Raw genomic sequence first — 18,149 nt, 5'->3', positions numbered from 1 at the left:
ACGCCCTGCCCGGCACCCCCATCCCCAGGATCTACCTGAAGCCCCCTACTCCCGCGGCCCCTTTAAGAACGCGCGGCCCCGCCCCCGCGCGCGATGACGCCACGGCGCGAGCCTGCGCGATGACTCCCGCTTCCTGCCCCGGCCCCGCCCCCCGCCCCGGCCCCGCCCCCCGCAGCGCCGCGGTGACACCGAGGAGGAAGCGCGCGGCGCGGGCAGAGCGGGACCCGCCGCCGCCGCCGGAGCCAGCCCCGCCCCGCCCCGCCGCCGCCGCCGCCGCCGCCGCCGCCGCCGCCGCCATGAACGGCAAAGGCAAGGACCGGGGCGCGCGCCCCCACCCTGTCACCGCTCCCCCCCTCCCCACCCCCCCCCGGGCAGCGCCGAACCGGGACGCGGCGCCTTTAAGGGCGGCGCCGCAGCGCGTGACCGCGCGAGCGGGCCGGGGCCGCGCGGCCAATGGGAGCGGCGCGGGGGGGCGGGCGCGCGGGTCGCCATGGCGCCGCGCGCCTCGGCTCGGCCTTAACCCTGCGAGTGCCGAGCGCCGGGGGGGGCCGGGACGGACACCCTCCGTGACGTAGGGGGGGCACGCGTGACGTAAGGGGTCCGCACTCCACGCGGGGGGCCGAGCTGCAGTAGGGGAGACACCCCCCGCTGGCGTCGGGGATCCCCCGCGTGACGTAAGGGGGACCCCATTAGACGGGGGAGGCGCGAAGGTGGGGGAGAGGACCTCTCCGCTGACGTAAGGGGATTCCTGGGTGACGTCAGAAGGGACCCCCTTTCCATGGCAGGGTGCAAGGAGACCTCCTGGGTGATGTCATGGGGGACGCCCTCCCCCCGGTGATGTAATGGGGTGCCGGTGGGGCGTGGGGGGAGCCCCCGCACCGCGGGGGGGGCTGTTGGGTGGGGTGAGGGAGACCCCGCTGCCAGCGGGGGGGGTGGGGGTGGGGGGTCCCGGGGTGACACCGGGGACCCCTTGGGGGAGAGCCCACGGCGGGGGGGGGCGGTGGAGTGCGCGAGACCACTTTGTTATGGGCGGGGGGACCCCCTTGCGTTTAGGGGAGACTGGATCAGGGCCCCCCCCAGGGGACAGCGTTGGCGGCAGCCGGAGGGGCTGAGACCCCCTCCAAAAGACCCGGGTGGGGGAGGAAGGTGGGGGGCTCCCACGGGGGGCCCAGTGGGCTCTGTCCCAGCATCAGGGGGTTGGGGGGGCTGGGGGCCCCCAGCAGCCTCTCTCCATCCCGGAGGAAGGGGCTGAATTCGGAGCCCGTTAAACCTTTGTTGGCGCGGGGGCGATTTCCTCCCAGCCCGGCCGGGGATCGGCCCCCTCCGGCCGCCGCCGCGCCGGGGGGACGCGGGCAAGGAGTCACCCCAAGACCCCCTCGCCTCTCCCCGCCGCGGCCGCGAAGGGCCCGGGCCAGGGGCCGCGTCGGGTCTGCCGTGGGTCGGGCTCGGTTTTGGCAAGCCTGGGTCAGGGCCAGGGCCGCAGATAATTTGCTTTATTATGATTGTTATTATTTTTGTTTCTCTTTGCCGGGCTTCCTGCCTCCTCGCTGCTCCCAGTTCCGGCAGAAGGATATTTTAACTCTCGGTTTTGTTTTGGCCATGGACTGAACTGCCGAAGGAGGGGACGGCCGGGTGTCGGCGGGGGGGGACAGCAACCGCCCGCGCAGTCCCGCACAGGCGCTCCTAGAGCTGATACTCCCCTTCTGCTCACGTGATGATTAAGAAACGGGGCTTTCCAAAAAAACAAACTCGGCGGTGTCACGTCCGGCTTCGTTTCTGCCTCGGGCTGAATTCTCCTGTTTCTCGCAGGACAATATCCCACCCAGCCGTCCTACCCTGTCCAGACCCCCGCCAACCCTGCCGTGTACCCACAGACGATGCCCCTTCCGCAGCCGCCGCCCTACACAGACGCACCTCCTGCTTATTCCGAGGTAGGCAGGATGCTTCTCCGAAGGCTTTCTTTTCTTCTCGGGCTCCTCCCAAAAGAAAAAAAAAAAAATCTCTGGATAAGTTTGTAGCCGCAATACTATTTTTTTGCCTGGAGGACTTGCGTGCTGCTCTTATCGCCGGGCAGAGGTCAGTCCCCGGGTTCTCTTTTGCGAGATCTGAATCATCCACTCAAAGAGTTCAAAGCTTCCTGTTGAGTTAAGATGACAAATTTAGCGCACCTGTAGCTGTAAAACACATCTACAATAATCTCTGTTGGTTGGATTCTTGCTGGCAGTGGGGGAAAACTGCCTCCAGCAGTGGGAAAAATGTCCTTTTGCTGTACCCCAAAGTAAACGCTCAGGGAAGGGGGTTCATAGATCACAGAATGCCCTGAGCTGGAAGGGACCCCCAGGGACCATCGAGGCCAGCTGCCAGCCCTGCACAGGACACCCCAAATTCACACCGTGTCTCTGGGGGCCTTGGCCAAGCGCTTCTGGAACATCGCCAGGCGGGTGCCGCGATGCCTCCCTGGGGAGCCTGTGCCAGGGCTCCAACACCCTCTGGGGGAAGGACCTTCTCCTAATGCCCAGCCTCACCCTCCCCTGGCACATCTCCCTGCCATTCCCTCGGGGCCTGGCGTTGGTCACCAGAGAGCAGAGACCAGCCCTGCCCCTCCTCCTCCCCTCGGGAGGGGGCTGCAGAGCGCCATGAGGGCTGCCCTCGGCCTCCTCTGCTCCAGCTGAACAAACCCAGGGACTCCAGCCGCTCCTTGTCCCTTGTGCAAGCAGGAGGGCAAAAGCCTCGTTGGGGCTTACGCTTTGTCAGCGAGGCTGAATAAACCCCTGGGTCTGGGCAATAACAAGTCTCTAAACTTGCCTGCGTGGCTTTTTTCCCCGTCCCAGCTTTACCGTCCCAGCTTCGTGCCTCTGGGGGCTGCCACCGTACCTACAATGTCCGCGGCGTATCCGGGCGCTTCCGTCTTCCTGCCCATGGCCCAGTCCGTGGCCGTGGGTCCGATCGGCTCGTCGGTCCCGATGGCCTATTACCCCGTGGGACCGGTGTATCCTCCGGGCTCGACAGTCCTCGTTGAAGGTGGCTTTGATGCTGGAGCGAGGTTTGGGGCTGGTGGAACAGCCAGCATCCCTGTAAGTATAAATGTATCCTCAAAACCCCGCGTGCTTCAGCGTTAGAGGTTCGCAGGTGGTAGTGGGGGAGAAAATGTCCTTTGTTTTCTGAGGAAAACATATTGCTTACCCACCCCGTCATTCAGGAGAAGAGTAGGCTCCTGCTTTCGTGCTGAGGGTTTGCTGTCTCTGGCCAGCCTGGGGCTCAGGAGCCACGTAGGCTCGCAGGTGGTTCTGGCTCACGGCAAAAGCATCGTGTGGCCAGCGCTAGCCCGAATTTGGCCTGGGGGCCGTGACGTCGTGCGCTTTGCGGGGAGGCGAGCCGGTAGGGCTGCTTGCCGACCTGACTTTCCCTGGCCCAGATGCAGACCTGGCCTCTTGCCGTGTTACGGTGGAGCTGTGGGAGGTTCCTGCTCCCTGGACTTTCCACCCATGGCTCGCGGCCGTGCGAAGATCTTGTTCCACAGCTCACAGGCTCCCCTGTGTGGGCAAAGAGCCGGGGTCGGCGCATGGGCTGCGGGCACCGAAAAGGGAGGGCATGGACGAGGAACCGAGCGTTCCCCGTCAGCTCCTGGCCTCTGCCCCTCGGTCTTTGCTTGGCACCAAGTGACAGGGATGTCGACGGGGAGGTTTCGGGGTCCCCGCAGCCCATGGTGGCTTTGCCCCAGCTCCCGTGGCGGCGCCGACCTCGGCCATCCTCCCGCCTCTCCTTTCTCTTGTCTTCCAGCCCCCTCCTCCTGGCTGTCCCCCCAACGCCGCCCAGCTGGCCGTAATGCAGGGAGCCAACGTCTTGGTGACGCAACGGAAGGGAAACTTCTTCCTGGGAGGCTCAGATGGCGGCTACACTATCTGGTTGAAGAAGGAAGGGGAAGGGGGGAGAGGGGGGGGGCTACATTTGTGTAAGGAAAGACATCACATACTGTCAGCACTTCTCACGATGTAACTGCTTTAGTCCATATTAACCTGAAGTCGCAGATTAGACACACAGCGGTGAGGTGTCTTCCTGGTTTGGTGCCCGGCCCTGCGAGGCGCTTTCAAGTCAAACAAGAAACCCTGTTAATGATGGTGGTGCCTCTGTTAAAACGGGGAGGGGGGGGGGATTGATTCGCAGAATGAATGTGAGCTCAGCGGCCCTGCCTCTTCCTTTCATTTCACTGGAGTAAAATACCGCAGCGCTGAGCTTTTATTAATGGGCATCGATGCACTGGCGTTGGGGTGGGCGAGGGAGCGGGTCCGGTTCCGCCGTCCCTCCGCGGTCGTGCTGGTCCGCCGGACCCAGAGCCACAAACCACCCACGTTTCCCCGGCGTAGATAGAAACGGAGGCAAACTTTGCTTCCCGGTAGCGGGGAGGGCACCTTGGCGCTTCTTTCTTCCTGACCTCACTCTAGAACGGATCCCTCGAAGCACTCCGTGCTCACATTCGCCCGCCGGTTCCCTCCAGGAAGCTATGCAGCTGGCGTGTATCATGGGGTTTTTGGTTTTTTTTATATACACTCCAAGTAATCTTGGATTTCTTTGCACATTAGATCTAATCAAAGCCATGCTTTGGTGCCAGAAACACAATGCAACTCATGTTTGAACATTTCATTCGATGCTAACTAGGCTTTTAGAACGATGCTTAATAAACAAACTTCTTTTTCTTTTGGTTTTATTTTTTTGAACTCAACCTGGTGTCTTGACACCAAAACTCCTTCAGGCTGTGGTTCGAACAGAGAGGCTGGTTACCATCTGTACGAGGGTGTGTAGCAACTGTCAATCACCACACAAATTAGCTTGGTTAATGGGTTGTTTTATGAACGCATACTTCAAAAATGACTTGGGTATAATGAAGTCTTATTAGGGTTAAGAAGAATATTTCAGGGATCCTCAATGTTTTGGTTTTTGTTTTGTTTTATGAAGAAAAATATCAGATTCAAATATATTTTATCTTGAGGTTTCAGTTTACTCTAAATCTGTGTCTTGTATATGTTGTGTTTAACCATACAACTGACTGTTATGGAAGTTCAGCATTACGTCTCTCTCTGTATACACTGTGGTGCACTTAACTTGTGGATTTTTTTATACTAAAAAAAAAAAAGTAGAATAAAGACTATTTTGAAAATTTGAATAAAGTAGCAGATTTGCATTAGACCTCAAATAAAACCCCTTGGCTCCTGCCCATCGCAAGCCTTAGGGTTTCTCCAGTTATTTCCTCTTTGCTGCTATTTTGCGAACTTCCTCTTTGGGTTGGGGATTGGGGGGGGGGGTGATTTAAAGGAGGAGCCGCCCTTGAGGCGGGCGAGGGATGCCTGGAGCTGCTCCTCGGCCCCTCCGTGTGCGGGGGGCAAAAGTAGAGGAAAACTCGGGTCTCCGCCTGCCTGAGCCTACGTGTGGGTGCTGGAGCCGCCTCTGCAGATGAAGCAAAACCTGTTCCGCTTCTTGATTTCCCCGGGCCCTGCGAGGTCAGGCGCTTCTCGGGGCCGGGACGAGCTTCCCCGGGGTTTGATGGCTACAATGGGGCTTTCTGTAACTTGCAGGATCCATCGGCCTGTTTACCACGCACGCTTAACCTTAGCCTCCGAATGAGCCACGCAAATGACCCCCTCCCCTAAATCATCAGCAGAATAACGTAATTGTTTTCTGAGATAAGGAAAAGAAAACAACAGCGACTCTGCACGCGTTTGTCTCTGGGCTGTATTAGAAAGCACCGGAGGGAGGAGGTCGGGTGGGTGCGGGCGGCCGTGCCTGCTCTCCTCCGCCGAGCTGAAGCGCCGCCTGCCCTCGGCCTGCTCCGGGCAGCCATGGGCAAAGCTCGGACACACACCTATTTATTTTTCCTTCCATGGTTGGCTTAATAAATTAAGAAAAAAAAAAAAAAAAAAAGTAGCTTGTAGATCCCCACCTCGAGGGAATTGAGGCAACTCGGGCCCGAGCGCGGCGGAGAGGTGTGTGCGGGCGCCGGGGGCTTAGATAAAATACTCTTCTTTCTCTTTGGATGGAGCGTCCTCCATCTGCACCGACACGTCGGTCTCTGCCACCGGCTGCTCGTAGGTGAGGTAGCTGCCTTTGTTTCTGTACAGGTAGACGATGATCACCACCAGGACCGTCAGCAGGGTGAGGAACACCAGCGTGATGACAACTGCCGGGGGGAAGGCAGAGGGAGGAGCGGGGTTTAGCCCCGAGCGGTCGGTACCGAGCTGGTAAACGGGGTGGATCCGGCGAGGAGAGCCCCTACCTGCGATGACCACGGTGTTGGCTTCCTCATGGACAGGTGGCGTGTGAGCCTTCTTCAGGGAAGGGGTTGTCAGATCTTCCTCATTGAGCATCGGGAAGTGGGAGAGGAGAAGGTGAGCAAGGTTGGTCCCGACCTGGCTCTGAGCCAGGCTTAGCTGAGCGGGGCACACGGTGGCCCCGTGCAAGGCCTTGCCGAGGATTATACGGCACGAACAGCCCGGCAAAGCTGTGCTGGGACGCTCACCTGCAGTCAGAGGGGGCTGATCTCCTTCCATCGCATCGGCTCTGTCCAGGCGAAGGTCTGGGGTCCTTCAGAACTACCCGAAAAAAAGGAATAAAGGTGATACGTACACACGCAGCACCCCGAAGGGCACAGCCGCGGGGGGGGGGGATGCTGGCGGTGCTGCAGCGCTAAGCAAAGCGAAGCTTTTATTCGGGCTGATGGAGAGGAGTGGGCTGGGGCACGCTGGGCTCGGCGGGAAGGCACCCCAAAACCCAGCCACCGACCCTGCAATTCGCTCTCACACTTCCAGAGCTTCAAATCACCCGTAAATCCTTGCAAATGCTCCGATCGGGGTCCTGAGGTCGATGCCGCAGCCGTAAGGTTTCGCCTGCAGCCGGGCCAGCAGCCGCTAAGCCGACCTCGGCAGCTCTGCCCAAGGTGGATGGACAACCTTCGTACCGCCCCCCCCCCCCCCCGAAAAGCTGTTCTGCAATGGCTCCAGCGCTCGGGCACAAGTGACTCAGCGGCTCTGCGGCGGCGCGCCGCTAGATGTCAGGAGCAAATAAAATTTAATTTTTTATTTTTTTTAAAAAAAAAAAGGAAATCTAACCCCAGGAGCATGGATGCGGAGCAGGGAGCCGGGAGCGCAGCCATGCCGTGCCATCGGGATGCCTCTCACGAGGACGGGGTGACGCCAACCCTGCCGGCAACCTGCCGGATTTTGGAAAGCGGGATGAATTTCTAAGGATTTGGCCCTGCCCTGGTTGTCCCATGGTGCCCTTGTGACTCACGGCGCTGTCGGGTGTTTGAACATCCCTTACAACAGCAGGTTTTACTTTCGAGCGCTACCAGAGTGCAAACATTCGGGCTTAGAGAGTCACGGGAATGTGGGAAAAGTTCCCCCCCTTCCCAGCAGCACGCACGGACGGTCGTGGGACTCCTCTCCCACCGGCTGGGCACCGGGGCCCCGAGTCTCCGGCAGCTCCCCCAGAGCACAACAACTTCCCCCTGGACTCAAGCTCAGCCTGGGGCGAGTCACCAACTCATTAAACCCAGCTTTGCTTTAAACCCAGCTTTGAATTAAACATGGTTTTGCTTTAAACCGAGCTTTGCTTTAAACTCAGCTTTGCATTAAATCCAGCTTTGCTTTAAACTTCATCGGGCGCCTCCAGCAGCAACGTCGGGGCGTTGGGGAGCTACACACGATTTCCAAAGCCAACCACAATGTTCCCACGGAGCAGCAGCCGCTGCTTGGGTGGCTTTGGAGCAAGAAACGCGTGACATTTCCCCCAAAAAGTAAGGTTGGGGTTTAAGGGAAAAGAGGAAAAGGTGCTGCTTGAGGGAAAGGGAGCCGGTGCAAGCCGGGCGCCTCGGGGAGAGGGCTTCTTGGGAAGCGCTCGGCATTGCCAGTGGGAAGCACAAGCCAGTTCTGTGCCCACAGCACCTGCAAAATGGAGTCCTGGGACCCCCCCAAAAGTTATAACCAAATTTTAGCCGGGGGAAAGACTTGCTTCAGCATCACAATGTCAGTGGTCGTGAAAGTGAAGCTCCCCGCGTTGCGTCCCCGGGGGAGGGACGGATACCCCCTCACCGCTCCGGCCTCAGAATCCCGGGAAGGAGCTTGCCAAAACCAACCGGGAAGGAGCCCCGTGCTCCATGGCATGGAAAAACACGGGATATTTTGCAGCGCCAGGGTTACCTTGCCAGGCCGGGATCCAGTCGCCACGCTGTCGGAGCCTCCGGGCGCCCGCGGCGGCAGTGCCGGGGGGCTGGCGGAGAGGGGGTGACTCACTTCCCCAGCAGGCTGGACCCGTACGGATCGCCATGTGTTTTTAAAAGCGACGCAGGGGTTGTAAAAAAAAAAAAAACCAACCCACAAATCTTCCTCATTCTTGCTCTCGGGCCAAGTGGCTCAAGAGCAGTTCCCACAGAAAACCCCCCCCCCGCCCCACAGCTTTGCTCCTCACAAGCTCCGTCGGGCGCAGCCCGGCGTCGGGGATGCTCAGCAGTGCCTTCGCAGCCCCCCCCGCCCCGTTCCCATTCCCATTCCCGGCAGATGGAGGGCGGGATGAGCAAACCATTCCCGCAGCCTGCGCGCCCCCATTTCTCCTCCGTCACCCCAGGATGGGTCTCCTGGGAGCGATGTGCCGCCCTGCCCTGCGAGCCGCTTGGCCTCCCCGCGGGGATTTCTGCTTTCTGGCTCTCGCCGTGGCAGGATCAGGCCTTTTCCCTTCCCGCTCGCCTAAAATCCAACTGGAAAACACCCGGCCGAGAGCCGACGTTTCGGCTTCTCCCCCAAACCAGCCGCACTTTGGTGTCCCTCGTGGCACGACCCCATTGCCCCCCGGTGCAAATCACCATGCCCAGTGCAGACAAACCCCTCCAAACCTCCTGGGGAATGGTGAATTTGGGGGGGGGGGGGGTGTCACCCCAGGAGCCAACCCCCCCCCACCCCAGCGCTTACCTGTGCCCGCTGCGCCGGGGCGAGCGGCTGCCGGCACCATGTGCGGCTCCGAGTCTCGCCCAGGCGAAGGCGTTGCCCTTTTCCTGCCTCACCTTTCCAGTCTGGCTGCAACGATGATAAAAACCCAGAAATACCTCCCGCATTAACCCCTCGCTCGCTGGGGAGCCAGCCCATCGCCCGGCGTCGGGGCGGCGACGCAAACGCTTGCACCGGGGTGGCGATGGGCAATGGGGCTTTGCTTCGGTATGGGGGGATTTTGCGGCACAGGGAGGTAAAATCGGGGACATTTTTGGGTTTTTGTTTTGTTTTGTTTTTGCAAGGCAGCACATTTTCCAGGAGCCGGTGAAACCGGCTCGACGCCTTTTTCCTGAGTCACAGCGGCGTTGGGTGCTGGGGGAGAACAGGGTGACAAATCGCTCCCAGACCCGGCTTTGGCCACTGTAAACCCGTGGGCAGGGACCCCCCGGCACCCCCCAGCCCAGCCAGTGACGGGCTTTTGCTGGACAGAGCCTCGCTGGCATCTTCGCCCTCCTCTTGCCTCTTCTGCCCTCTGCCTTTATTTCAGACGGGGTGGGGGTGGGAAGCGCGTTACAGTTACGGTAAAACAACTTTCTGCTGGTGGCACCGTAAGATGCCCGTTTCCCGCGCCGGGCGTTGGGCTCACAGGGAGGTGAGGGTCTCGGTGGGGTCCTGGGGGGTGTTTGCTGCAGGTGGGGGGTCTTGGCTCGTGTCCTGCTCCGGTGTCCGGGGACAGCCTTGCTCCTGGGGGAGACACAGAGGTGACACCGAGCCGGGTAGGATGGAGACCTCAGTTAAACCAGACCCAAGAAGGACTGAGTCTGGCTTGGGGGGGGTCAGGCTGGCGCCTCCCCCACCAGCGCCGCTGCACCCACCTCGGTTGGGGAGCCAGAGGGGGAACCGCTGTCCCTGGTGCAGCCACTTGACGCCGTGTCGAGGGCCAGATCCAGCCCCATCTGCCAGCAGAGGAGCAACATTTGCACTGGGCTGGATTTGCCCCATGGACCTCCCCAGCCCCATGACCCCTCACCCCCACTGGCTGTCCCCCAGCACAGCTTGGGTGCCTGAACAAGCTGGGCATCCCCCCGCCACGGCGCCAGAACTTTCTCACCTGAGTTTTGGCCACCTTTGGCTCGACGGCCGTCATCTCCACACTCTCCTCGGAGTCGCTGTGCTCGCCCGCGGCACTGCCGAGCCGGCACGGCTCCTGCCCATCGCCCGGGGACGGACACGCCGGTGCCTCCGCTGCGGGAGCCGGGGCGTCGCAGGGGACGGCTGGGGCTGGGGACGGCGGCTGCCCGGGATGTGCCCGACCCTCGCTGCTGGTGGCCATGCCGTCCGGCTGACGGGGGTCCCCCGTGGCTTTGCTCACCTCCAGCCCGGCCGTGGCTTTTTCTGGCTCCTGTGGCGTGGTGCCAGCGGCTTGGGCAATCGCCTCGGATAAAATCAGCGATGCCAGGGAGGTGGCGATGCCCTCGGCCCCCACTTGCACCCCGCTGGCAGCTCCCGCTGGCTCCGGACTCTGGCTTTCGGCGAGGCCAGGGGAGTCGGCGCCCGGCTCCACAGCTGCCACCGATGTTCTCTGTGCATCGGATGGAGCTTCGGGGCTGGGGCTGGGCTCGGGGGCCTCCTCGCTGGAGACCGACGCCGTCTCCGACAGGGACCCACCGCTGGCGGGTGAAGCCGGTGGCGGACCCGGGACGGCAGCACCCAGCTCCCCGTTGGAGACGGCGTCGGTGGCACCGCTGCCCGCCCCGGGGGACTCCGCCGTCGCCTCCGCTTCCACCACGGGCTGCCAGTCCGGCGCCTTCCCCGGGCAGGGGAACATGGCCGGGGGGCTCACCGGCGAGGAGATGACCAGTGAGCGCCGGTTGCTGTGTGTGGGGAGGACAGAGCGGGTTAAGACCGTCTCCGGCACGTCGCACAAGCATCACCCTTGGGGACGCACGGCACCGCGGTGTCACCGCCCCAGCGTGCTGGTGATGCTTCCCCATCCAGCACGATAGGCAAACAACCCAAATTAATTAACCCAGCATCACCAAAGCGCCCTCAACCCAGCGTCGGGTGACGCTCACCCATCCCACTATGGGACAGGACTATGGGACAGGGGCTGCATCATCCCTCTGGGGTTTTTTTGGGTGTGGGGGAGGGATTTGACCACTTGAAGCCCCCCACCCCGCCGGACCTCGCCTGCTCCTTCACCTGGGGACACCTTTAATGATGAAGACTTTGCTGGAGTGCTGCTTGTCCAGTTTGCTCATCACCTCGTAAAGGTCGTGGTTGAGCTGCGAGGAGAGCGGGGAGGGGGAGAGAAATGCGTCAGAGGGGTCCCCCCGGTGCCACCCATCACCCGGCAGCGCCACGAGCACCCTTGAGCTGCTCTAAATTATGAAATTAAAAGAAGAGCGGCAAGGACTCGAGGCGGGTGTCCGGTGTCGGTGTAGCTGGAGCACCTGGGGATGGCTGCGAGACTGCTGGGGGGGGCAAGGGGAGAGGGGTTTTGGGGTGCTGCCTTGCCCCCCACCTTGCTCATCTCCTTGTAGAAGACGTCGCGGAGGTTGGAGATGTTCTGGAAGATGGTCACGTAGCAGGCGATGCGGCTGCGGGAGGGAAAACACGGCGGGAGGTGGGGGGGTGTCGGGGGGTGCCGACCCATCTCCCGCAGGGGTTTGGGGTGCTGAGCACCCAGCCAGCGAGCACCCACCCTCCAGGGTCCCCATGGGGATGGGAACAGTGAATAAACCCTCGGGGTGAGGACACAGCGGGCTGGGACATTTGTCCCTGGGGCCGCCCTGCTGCAGCCATGGTGCTGCCACCTCCCGGCTGTCACAGCCACCCGTGGCTGATGTCCCTCGGGGCTGTCACCCCGCCACTGCTGCCACCTTTTGGCAGAAAACCCCACTTTTTCGCCACCATGTTGGGGGAAACTGCACCCACCCGCCGGCACCCGCACCCTGCCCACAGCCCAGGGCTCAGTGACCCGTTTTTGGGGACCTCGTGTTCAGACGGCACTTGTTCGAGGGGACCCAGGAGGGGTCGTGGGCGGGGTGGGGGAGGGCTGCCTTTGCCACCCCTCTGGCAAACAGGGGCTGAAGGTGCCATCGGCAACCGGGCAGGATCATTCCCAGGGGTACGTACCTGCCCCAGCCCCCGTGATGTCCCCCAGCCCCTGCGACACCCCCAGCCTCTGTAGTGTCCCCCAACCCCTTTGATGTCCCCCAGCCACACCATGTCCTAAGCCCTGCAATGTCCCCCAGATCTGCAACGTCCCCTGGCCCCCGTGATGTCCCTCAGCCCCTCTGACATCCCCAGCCCCACAACGTCCCCCAGCCCCTGTGACATCCCCCAGCCCCACAATGTTCCCCAGCACTGTGATGTTCCCAAGCCCCTGTGGTGTGGTCCAGCCGCTGCAATGTCCCCCAGCCCCACAATGTCCCCCAGCCCCTTTGATGTCCTCCAGCTCCTTTGATGTCCCCCAGACCTGTGACATCCCCCGGCCCTCATGATGTCCCCCAGCCCCTGCGATGTCCCCAGGCCCCATGCCACCCCCGGTACCTGCCATACAGAACGGGCAGCTCCTCCCGAAGGTCCCTATTCAGGTCTTCAAACACCGCTTGGGCTTTATTAAACTCCTCCTCGGCCTGTGGGGAGGGAAGGGGGGCTGTGGCTTTGCCGGCACAGCCAGGGCATGGGGGGCTGCGCCAGGCGGGGGTGCCGCAGGAGGCTCGACCTTGGCGATTTTTGCCTCGTCCTTCTTCTTGGCGCTTTGCAGAGCTTCCAGATGATGCCGGGCGCTGTCGTAGTCCACCAGCTTACGGCCTCGCTTGGCAATGCGCTCCTGCGCGGGGGGCAAGGTGAGCCAGGATCCGGCCCCCCGCCCTCCCCAGCACCGCATACGGGGGGTACCTTAAAGTCCCCAAACTGAGCCAGGTAGTTCTCCATCAGCCGCAGGGCCTGGTCGGCCAGCTTCGCCTCGTAGTCGTCCCACAGGAGGTCATTGCTCTGCGGGGCAGAAAAAGGGGGGACGGGGGTATAATGCCTGGCTTCTCCCCCCAGCCTCCCCTCCAGCCGTACATGCCAGGCTCATCCCAAGGGAACCCCCCGGCTCAGCTCGCCGGGCCCCCACCCTGATGCTCGAAGGGACCTTTGGGGACAGCGGGGGCACGTCAAAGGGCTCACACTGGCGATGGCTTTCAGCTCCTCATGACCGTCCCAGTCGGTGCTGTAAATCTCCTGCAATGTTTCGGCCACTTTTCGGGAGCTCTCGTGCATCACTGCGGCCCCGCCGGGGGATGCGGAGATATTATTTATTATTATTTATCACTAGCCATTAATTATTTTTTTTTTAGTATTATCTATTATTCTTATTATTTATTATCTGGGGTAGGAAAATGTAGTGATGCTCAACCCCCTCCCAGCTCCTCTGCATCCCTGTGGTCCCTGTGGTCCCCACAGGGTTTCCCCGGCACGTTTACGGGGACGGGGTGCCGTACCTTTCACCGCGCCGAGGAAAGCCTTGAGGTCTTTGTAGAGTTTATTGCCTTCGTTCTGCAAAGCAACGTGGCGAGGGGACAGGTCAGGGCCATCCCCGAGGGCTTGCGGTGATTTCCACAAGCCCGGCGGGGATGGAGGGACCCCAGGAAGCAGCGGGGCCATGGGACGGTGTAGGGGTGTTCCCCCCCCCGCCCCCTTCCCCACTCCCCAGTGCGACCTGCTGCAGCTGGAAGTTGTACGCGCTTTGCTCAAACTGCTCATCTTTGGTTTCCACCGTTTTGCCCAATTTCTGAAAAACCTGGGATGGAGAGAGATGGAGAAAAGCCATCAGCCCCGAGCCCGGCGCTGCCCACCAGGCTCTGCCTCCCACAGGGAGGGGGTTCAGCCCTGGCGAAAGCCCCCCTCGGGGGGATGCTGAGGATCCCCCTCAGATGCTGAGGATCAGGCACAGCCAACACCGAGTGGGGATTTGATATTTTTGGCACATCCCTTGGTGCTTTTATTTTTTAGAGGAAAACGGTGACTTTTTGGGTGCTAACCTACCACCCTACCCTATAAAACCCTGTAGGTGCAGCCCTGTGTACCCCGAAGCATCCACGCACGTGGCTACCCGCGCAGATGAAGCCCTGGGTGCAGTGACACCGGGCCCGGGTGACACTGTGATGAGGATGAGGATGGTCTGTGGCCAAAGGCTGCCTCCGGAGCCACCATTGCAGGAGCGTGGCGAGGCCGGGGCCATGTGGGAGGGAGCTTTGGGGAGTCCAGCAATATTAGACCCCCCTCCCTGGGAAGTGGCTGGAGCCTGGCCCGGGCTGATACAGCCGTGGGGGAGCTGAATTTAGCACCGAGCCCCAGCCCGGAAACCCAAGAGCGTGTGTGGTTTTGGGGGTGGGGGACCTCTGCATCGCCCCCAAAATAGGAGTCACTGCCTGCTTTTTTGGGAGAGAAAGGGAAAGAGACATCTCTGAACCACCCCAAAACAGCTGAGAATCGCCCCGTTCCTGCCGCTTCCGGAGCCCTTCCCCCTCGCTTCCTGCGCGGCCGGCGCAAGCTATGCCAGCGTTCCTGGGACCACCCCCACAAGGGGTCCCACTGGGGACCCTCACCCCCATCCAGCCCAAGGGACCCCATGCCATCAGCACAAGAACCCCCATAACCTTCAGAAGGTGTTTTGGGTGGAAAAATCCCACTTATAGAGAACCCGGCAGCTGCCAAAGCAGCTTGGAGGCCTTTGGGAGATGTCATCGAGCCCAAGGCCTTGGAGCAATGATGACGTTGACCCAGAAACGCCCAAATTAACACTCTCTGAGCACCCATGGATGCCGAGCGGTGCCCGTTATGCCACCCCCTCAGTGCCACAGTGGTAAAAAATTAAAGAGTAAAACAAAATAAGGGGTTTTGGGGCTGGGTGTCGCGGGTGGCCATTGTGCCGTACCTTCTCCTGTGCCCGGCTGAACCGTTTCTGGACCTGCTTGGCGAAGAGCCCGGCTCCCCCGCTCTTGCCCTCTGCCATGGCTGCAGCTGGGTTCCTGCTCGCAGCCGCGCGCTGCGGTTTGATGTTTGCTACGGAGGAAGTTCGAGGCAAGGCAGCTGCCGGCATCCGCCGAGCACCCGGGCACCCCCACTGCACTGCCCCCCGGAAAGGCTCCCCCGTGTACCCAGCGGCCAAATGGATGATGGGGAACCTGCGCCCGCCTCTTAATTCTTCCACAAGCATCTGGTTTTGGGGTTTAAATTTGGCTTTTGGTGCTGGCTTTTTATGCCAAGTGGGGTTGTGGCACAGTCTGCTCCTCCAGGATGCAGCTGTGGAGTGAGGCGGTAACAGCGCCAAGTCCAACGTCTTTCATTGCAGAGAAGGTCGGTTTTGGAAGAGAAATGGAGCTAGCAGCACGGGGAAATTCCGTCTGGATCCCCCCATATCCCCCCCGCACCCCCAAGGAGCTGCGTTGCTGCCCACGGAGGGCATTTGCAGCATATTCCCCTTTCCCATTATCCCAAGGACTTTCCGGCTGCCCCGAGAGCGCGGCACCAGTTGCTTTTCCCCACAGCTCTTTCCTAAGGTGCGAGGAAGAGGAGGGACGTGGCCAAAGAGATGCTCTGGAATACGGGAGGGGAAAAGAATGCTGAGGCCTGGAGGAGAGAGGATTGCCAGGCTGCGGGGCAAAGCGTCCACCAGCGGGAAGATGACGTCCATCGCCCGGGCCGGCGACCGGGCTCTTCTGCCACCGCTCAGTTCTTGTCCATCACCTGGAAGGAGAAGCAAAGCAATGGTCGAGCTGAGCAGGGGTAGAGCCAGTGCATCGGTGCAACGATAGCGCCAGGTCTCATCCCACGGCCGCGCGAGCCCTGCTGCCGCCTTACTTTCGTCATCCAGGAGATGTAGGCAGAGACGCGGGTGAAGACGGTGGGTTTGTGCTCGACATTACAGCCCAGAGTGGAGACGAAGCTGGTGACGCCGTGGACCTGGTACTGCCCGTTCACCACACAGTTCAGGGGACCGCCCGAATCGCCCTGCCGGACCGAGGAACCCGGATGAGATGGGAGGAACGGGGACGGCGGTGGGATGTGGGAGAGGGGGAAAGCCGGGATGTACCTGGCAGCCGGATCGTTTGCCGTCACCGCCGGCGCAGACCATGGTGGGCTTGACGGTGGAGCCCCAGTAGAAGGAGCTGGAGCAGACCTGGTAGTCCACCACGGGCAGGTACGCCCGCAGCAGGACGCTGGAGAGCTGCCCGTTGGCTGCATGCAACTGAGCGCCGGTTAACGTGGTGCCAGCAAAGACCTGCGAGACTCGGCAAAACCCCCCTCACCGACGCAGGGCCCGTAGCTGCCACCGAGCCCCTTTTCCCGCATAAAATCCCCCCCAACCTTGGCACGGCCCCAGCCGACACTGGGCACCTCCACGCCCAGAGCAAAGCCCTGTGTGATGCTCCCGGGACCCCAAAGGACTTAAAAACATCATTCAGCTCCCCACATTTCCCATGTTTTTGGGGTGATTTAGGGCCAGGACGACCTGTCGGCACTCACTGCGGGTGAGACCCCAGCCCGTGATGTAGCAGGGGTAGTTGTTGGGCAGGACAGACCCCCCTCCTGGGGCAGGACCACCAGCTGCACAGCGCTGTTCAGGGTCGCGTAGCTGGACAGGCGGATCAGGGCGCTGTCGTAGCTGGCGAGACGGGGGAGAGGGTGTGGCAAGGACCCCGCTCGTTCCCAGCGACGCTGCCCCCCCCCAAATCCCCCTCCCCATGTGCGGTACCCCCCAGCGACGTTGTTGCTGTTCCAGTAGGGAAGGATGATGATCTTGCGCACGCTGAAGATCTGCTCGCTGCCATCCTTCACGTAGAGGTTGTGATCGCCGGCCATGACACAGAATTTCAAGTTACTGCCAGGAAGGTGAGAAAACACAGGATCAGGCCATAAATTATTATTATTTTAACGGGGAGCTGGTATGGAAAGGGTCAGTGCGAGAAGATGCTCCCAGAGATGGTCCACGTAACCCCTTAATGGAGGACCAGCAAAGACCTCAAATGACCGTTGCTCTCTGGGTTTCAAAATTTCTCTTTGAAGAGGTTTTTGGTGGAAACCAGCTTTTTTATGAGAGGAAGGTGGGGTCCCTGTGCCCACTCACCGATCCACGCAATGGGCTGCCGTCATCACCCAGTTTTCCCGGATGAGGGACCCTCCGCAGGTGTGATGCCGGCTGCCACTGGAGTAATGCTGGAGGGAGATCTGGGGAGGGGGGGATGCGAGATGTGGGGGGGTCTCACCGCATGGTCTTGGGGAGACGAGGCCCCGAAGGGATTTGCTCTCTGACCCCAGGAAGGACCCACCTGGGAGGGCCAGGAGTGCAAAGGCGCCTCAGTCCCACCGACCACCCGCTGCACCCCATCGAGACCCTGCTCGGAGCAGCGTCCTGCGGGAGAGAATTACAGCGGGGGTGTGAATCGCAACCGGGAGGGGTCGTCATTAGCTGACGAGGCCACGGGCTTCCCGCGGAGGACACACCGCAGCGGGTGAGGGCGGCGAGGAGCACGAGCTGCGGCATCATCCTGGACCACGGCGGCGCTTTGTCTGCGGCGGGGCCGCGCCGCCAGCGGCTTTAAATGGGACGGAGAAGGAGGGAACGGGAAGAAAACCAGGAGACGCAGCGCTACTGTGCAGCCTTGGTCCCTCTTCCAAACCACACACGGCCCCAAAAGCCAGGGATGAAAAGCCCTGGGTGCCCCCCAGGCCTCCCTCGGCTTCGGGCAGGCGGCCCAAAGCCCCGGGAGATGCTGCCCTGCTCTTGCGTCTTCCTTTTCTGCACATCTCGGGCAACGCTGTCACGAGTTTCCCCCAGCCTCAAGCGCCGCAGATACCCCAGCTGCGGCTCTCGCCTCACACTTATCCCCAGGGTGCCTCTGGGAGTTTTATCCAACACATGAACGGTTCCTGCATCGCCCCGGGATGGGGAAATCGAGGCAAATGCAGGGCAAGACCTTCACCCCCTCCAATAAAACCCACCCCCCAGGACAGCCAGCACTGGAGCAGAGACCGGACACAACCTCCGTGGGGCATTATTTTGAGGTTAAATGAAACAGCAGCATGGTTTGTAAAAAAAAATCTGACTTCTGGTCAAAACAGCTTTATTTTTTTCCCTGCTTTAAAAAGAAATGGAGGCCATTCTGGGGGGGGTGAACCTGT

General features: G+C 61.1%; 4 protein-coding genes across 8 annotated transcripts; 1 reads left to right on the top strand and 3 right to left on the bottom strand.

Annotated features, from left to right (window-relative positions):
* Positions 1-151: 151 nt before the first annotated feature.
* On the top strand, positions 152-4,547 carry DAZAP2 (DAZ associated protein 2). Its single transcript, XM_075075531.1, has 4 exons — positions 152-309; positions 1,810-1,931; positions 2,832-3,074; positions 3,781-4,547. The coding sequence occupies exons 1-4, from the start codon at positions 297-299 to the stop codon at positions 3,994-3,996; spliced, it is 594 nt and encodes a 197-aa protein (XP_074931632.1). The 5' UTR covers positions 152-296; the 3' UTR covers positions 3,997-4,547.
* A 138-nt stretch (positions 4,548-4,685) lies between these two features.
* Positions 4,686-9,331, bottom strand: SMAGP (small cell adhesion glycoprotein). 5 transcript variants are annotated; one of them, XM_075075532.1, is made up of 5 exons: positions 8,955-9,331; positions 8,190-8,294; positions 6,512-6,584; positions 6,269-6,343; positions 4,686-6,172 (listed from the first exon to the last, which is right to left on the bottom strand). In XM_075075532.1, the coding sequence occupies exons 3-5, from the start codon at positions 6,540-6,542 to the stop codon at positions 6,000-6,002; spliced, it is 279 nt and encodes a 92-aa protein (XP_074931633.1). In that variant the 5' UTR covers positions 6,543-6,584; positions 8,190-8,294; positions 8,955-9,331; the 3' UTR covers positions 4,686-5,999. The 5 variants fall into 5 exon arrangements, with proteins under 5 accessions (XP_074931633.1, XP_074931635.1, XP_074931634.1 ...); XM_075075534.1 differs by lacking the exon at positions 8,190-8,294; XM_075075533.1 differs by lacking the exons at positions 8,190-8,294; positions 8,955-9,331 and adding an exon at positions 7,101-7,241.
* A 143-nt stretch (positions 9,332-9,474) lies between these two features.
* On the bottom strand, positions 9,475-15,097 carry BIN2 (bridging integrator 2). Its single transcript, XM_075075529.1, has 12 exons — positions 14,902-15,097; positions 13,684-13,764; positions 13,466-13,520; positions 13,152-13,246; positions 12,879-12,974; positions 12,703-12,810; positions 12,528-12,613; positions 11,497-11,572; positions 11,175-11,257; positions 10,084-10,846; positions 9,848-9,928; positions 9,475-9,716 (listed from the first exon to the last, which is right to left on the bottom strand). Exons 1-12 carry the CDS (start codon positions 15,064-15,066, stop codon positions 9,615-9,617), a joined length of 1,791 nt encoding a protein of 596 aa, XP_074931630.1. The 5' UTR covers positions 15,067-15,097; the 3' UTR covers positions 9,475-9,614.
* A 553-nt stretch (positions 15,098-15,650) lies between these two features.
* On the bottom strand, positions 15,651-17,511 carry CELA1 (chymotrypsin like elastase 1). The gene is given in 8 exon segments (XM_075075704.1): positions 15,651-15,977; positions 16,060-16,205; positions 16,494-16,551; positions 16,554-16,632; positions 16,723-16,848; positions 17,095-17,195; positions 17,297-17,379; positions 17,472-17,511. Coding segments are annotated over 8 exon segments (915 nt in total). The 3' UTR covers positions 15,651-15,695.
* Between the last annotated feature and the right edge of the window lie 638 nt (positions 17,512-18,149).

Source organism: Phalacrocorax aristotelis, chromosome 26 (genome assembly GCF_949628215.1).
Source record: "Phalacrocorax aristotelis chromosome 26, bGulAri2.1, whole genome shotgun sequence".
NCBI classification, from domain to species: domain Eukaryota; kingdom Metazoa; phylum Chordata; class Aves; order Suliformes; family Phalacrocoracidae; genus Phalacrocorax; species Phalacrocorax aristotelis.
The sequence above is the reverse complement of the archived record's forward strand: the minus strand, read 5'-3'. Positions and strand labels throughout refer to the sequence as shown.

Coding starts and splice junctions, on each gene's coding strand:
- DAZAP2 (XM_075075531.1), top strand. Junction 1,932..2,831: donor CACCTCCTGCTTATTCCGAG/GTAGGCAGGATG, acceptor TCCCCGTCCCAG/CTTTACCGTCCCAGCTTCGT. Junction 3,075..3,780: donor GTGGAACAGCCAGCATCCCT/GTAAGTATAAAT, acceptor CTTGTCTTCCAG/CCCCCTCCTCCTGGCTGTCC.
- SMAGP (XM_075075532.1), bottom strand. CDS start 6,542: ATGGAAGGAGATCAGCCCCCTCTGACTGCAG. Junction 6,344..6,511: donor TCAGCCCCCTCTGACTGCAG/GTGAGCGTCCCA, acceptor TCAATGAGGAAG/ATCTGACAACCCCTTCCCTG. Junction 6,173..6,268: donor CAACACCGTGGTCATCGCAG/GTAGGGGCTCTC, acceptor TCCCCCCGGCAG/TTGTCATCACGCTGGTGTTC.
- BIN2 (XM_075075529.1), bottom strand. CDS start 15,066: ATGCCGGCAGCTGCCTTGCCTCGAACTTCCTCCGTAGCAAACATCAAA. Junction 12,811..12,878: donor CTCAGTTTGGGGACTTTAAG/GTACCCCCCGTA, acceptor CCCCCCGCGCAG/GAGCGCATTGCCAAGCGAGG. Junction 9,929..10,083: donor CAAAGGTGGCCAAAACTCAG/GTGAGAAAGTTC, acceptor CTCTGCTGGCAG/ATGGGGCTGGATCTGGCCCT.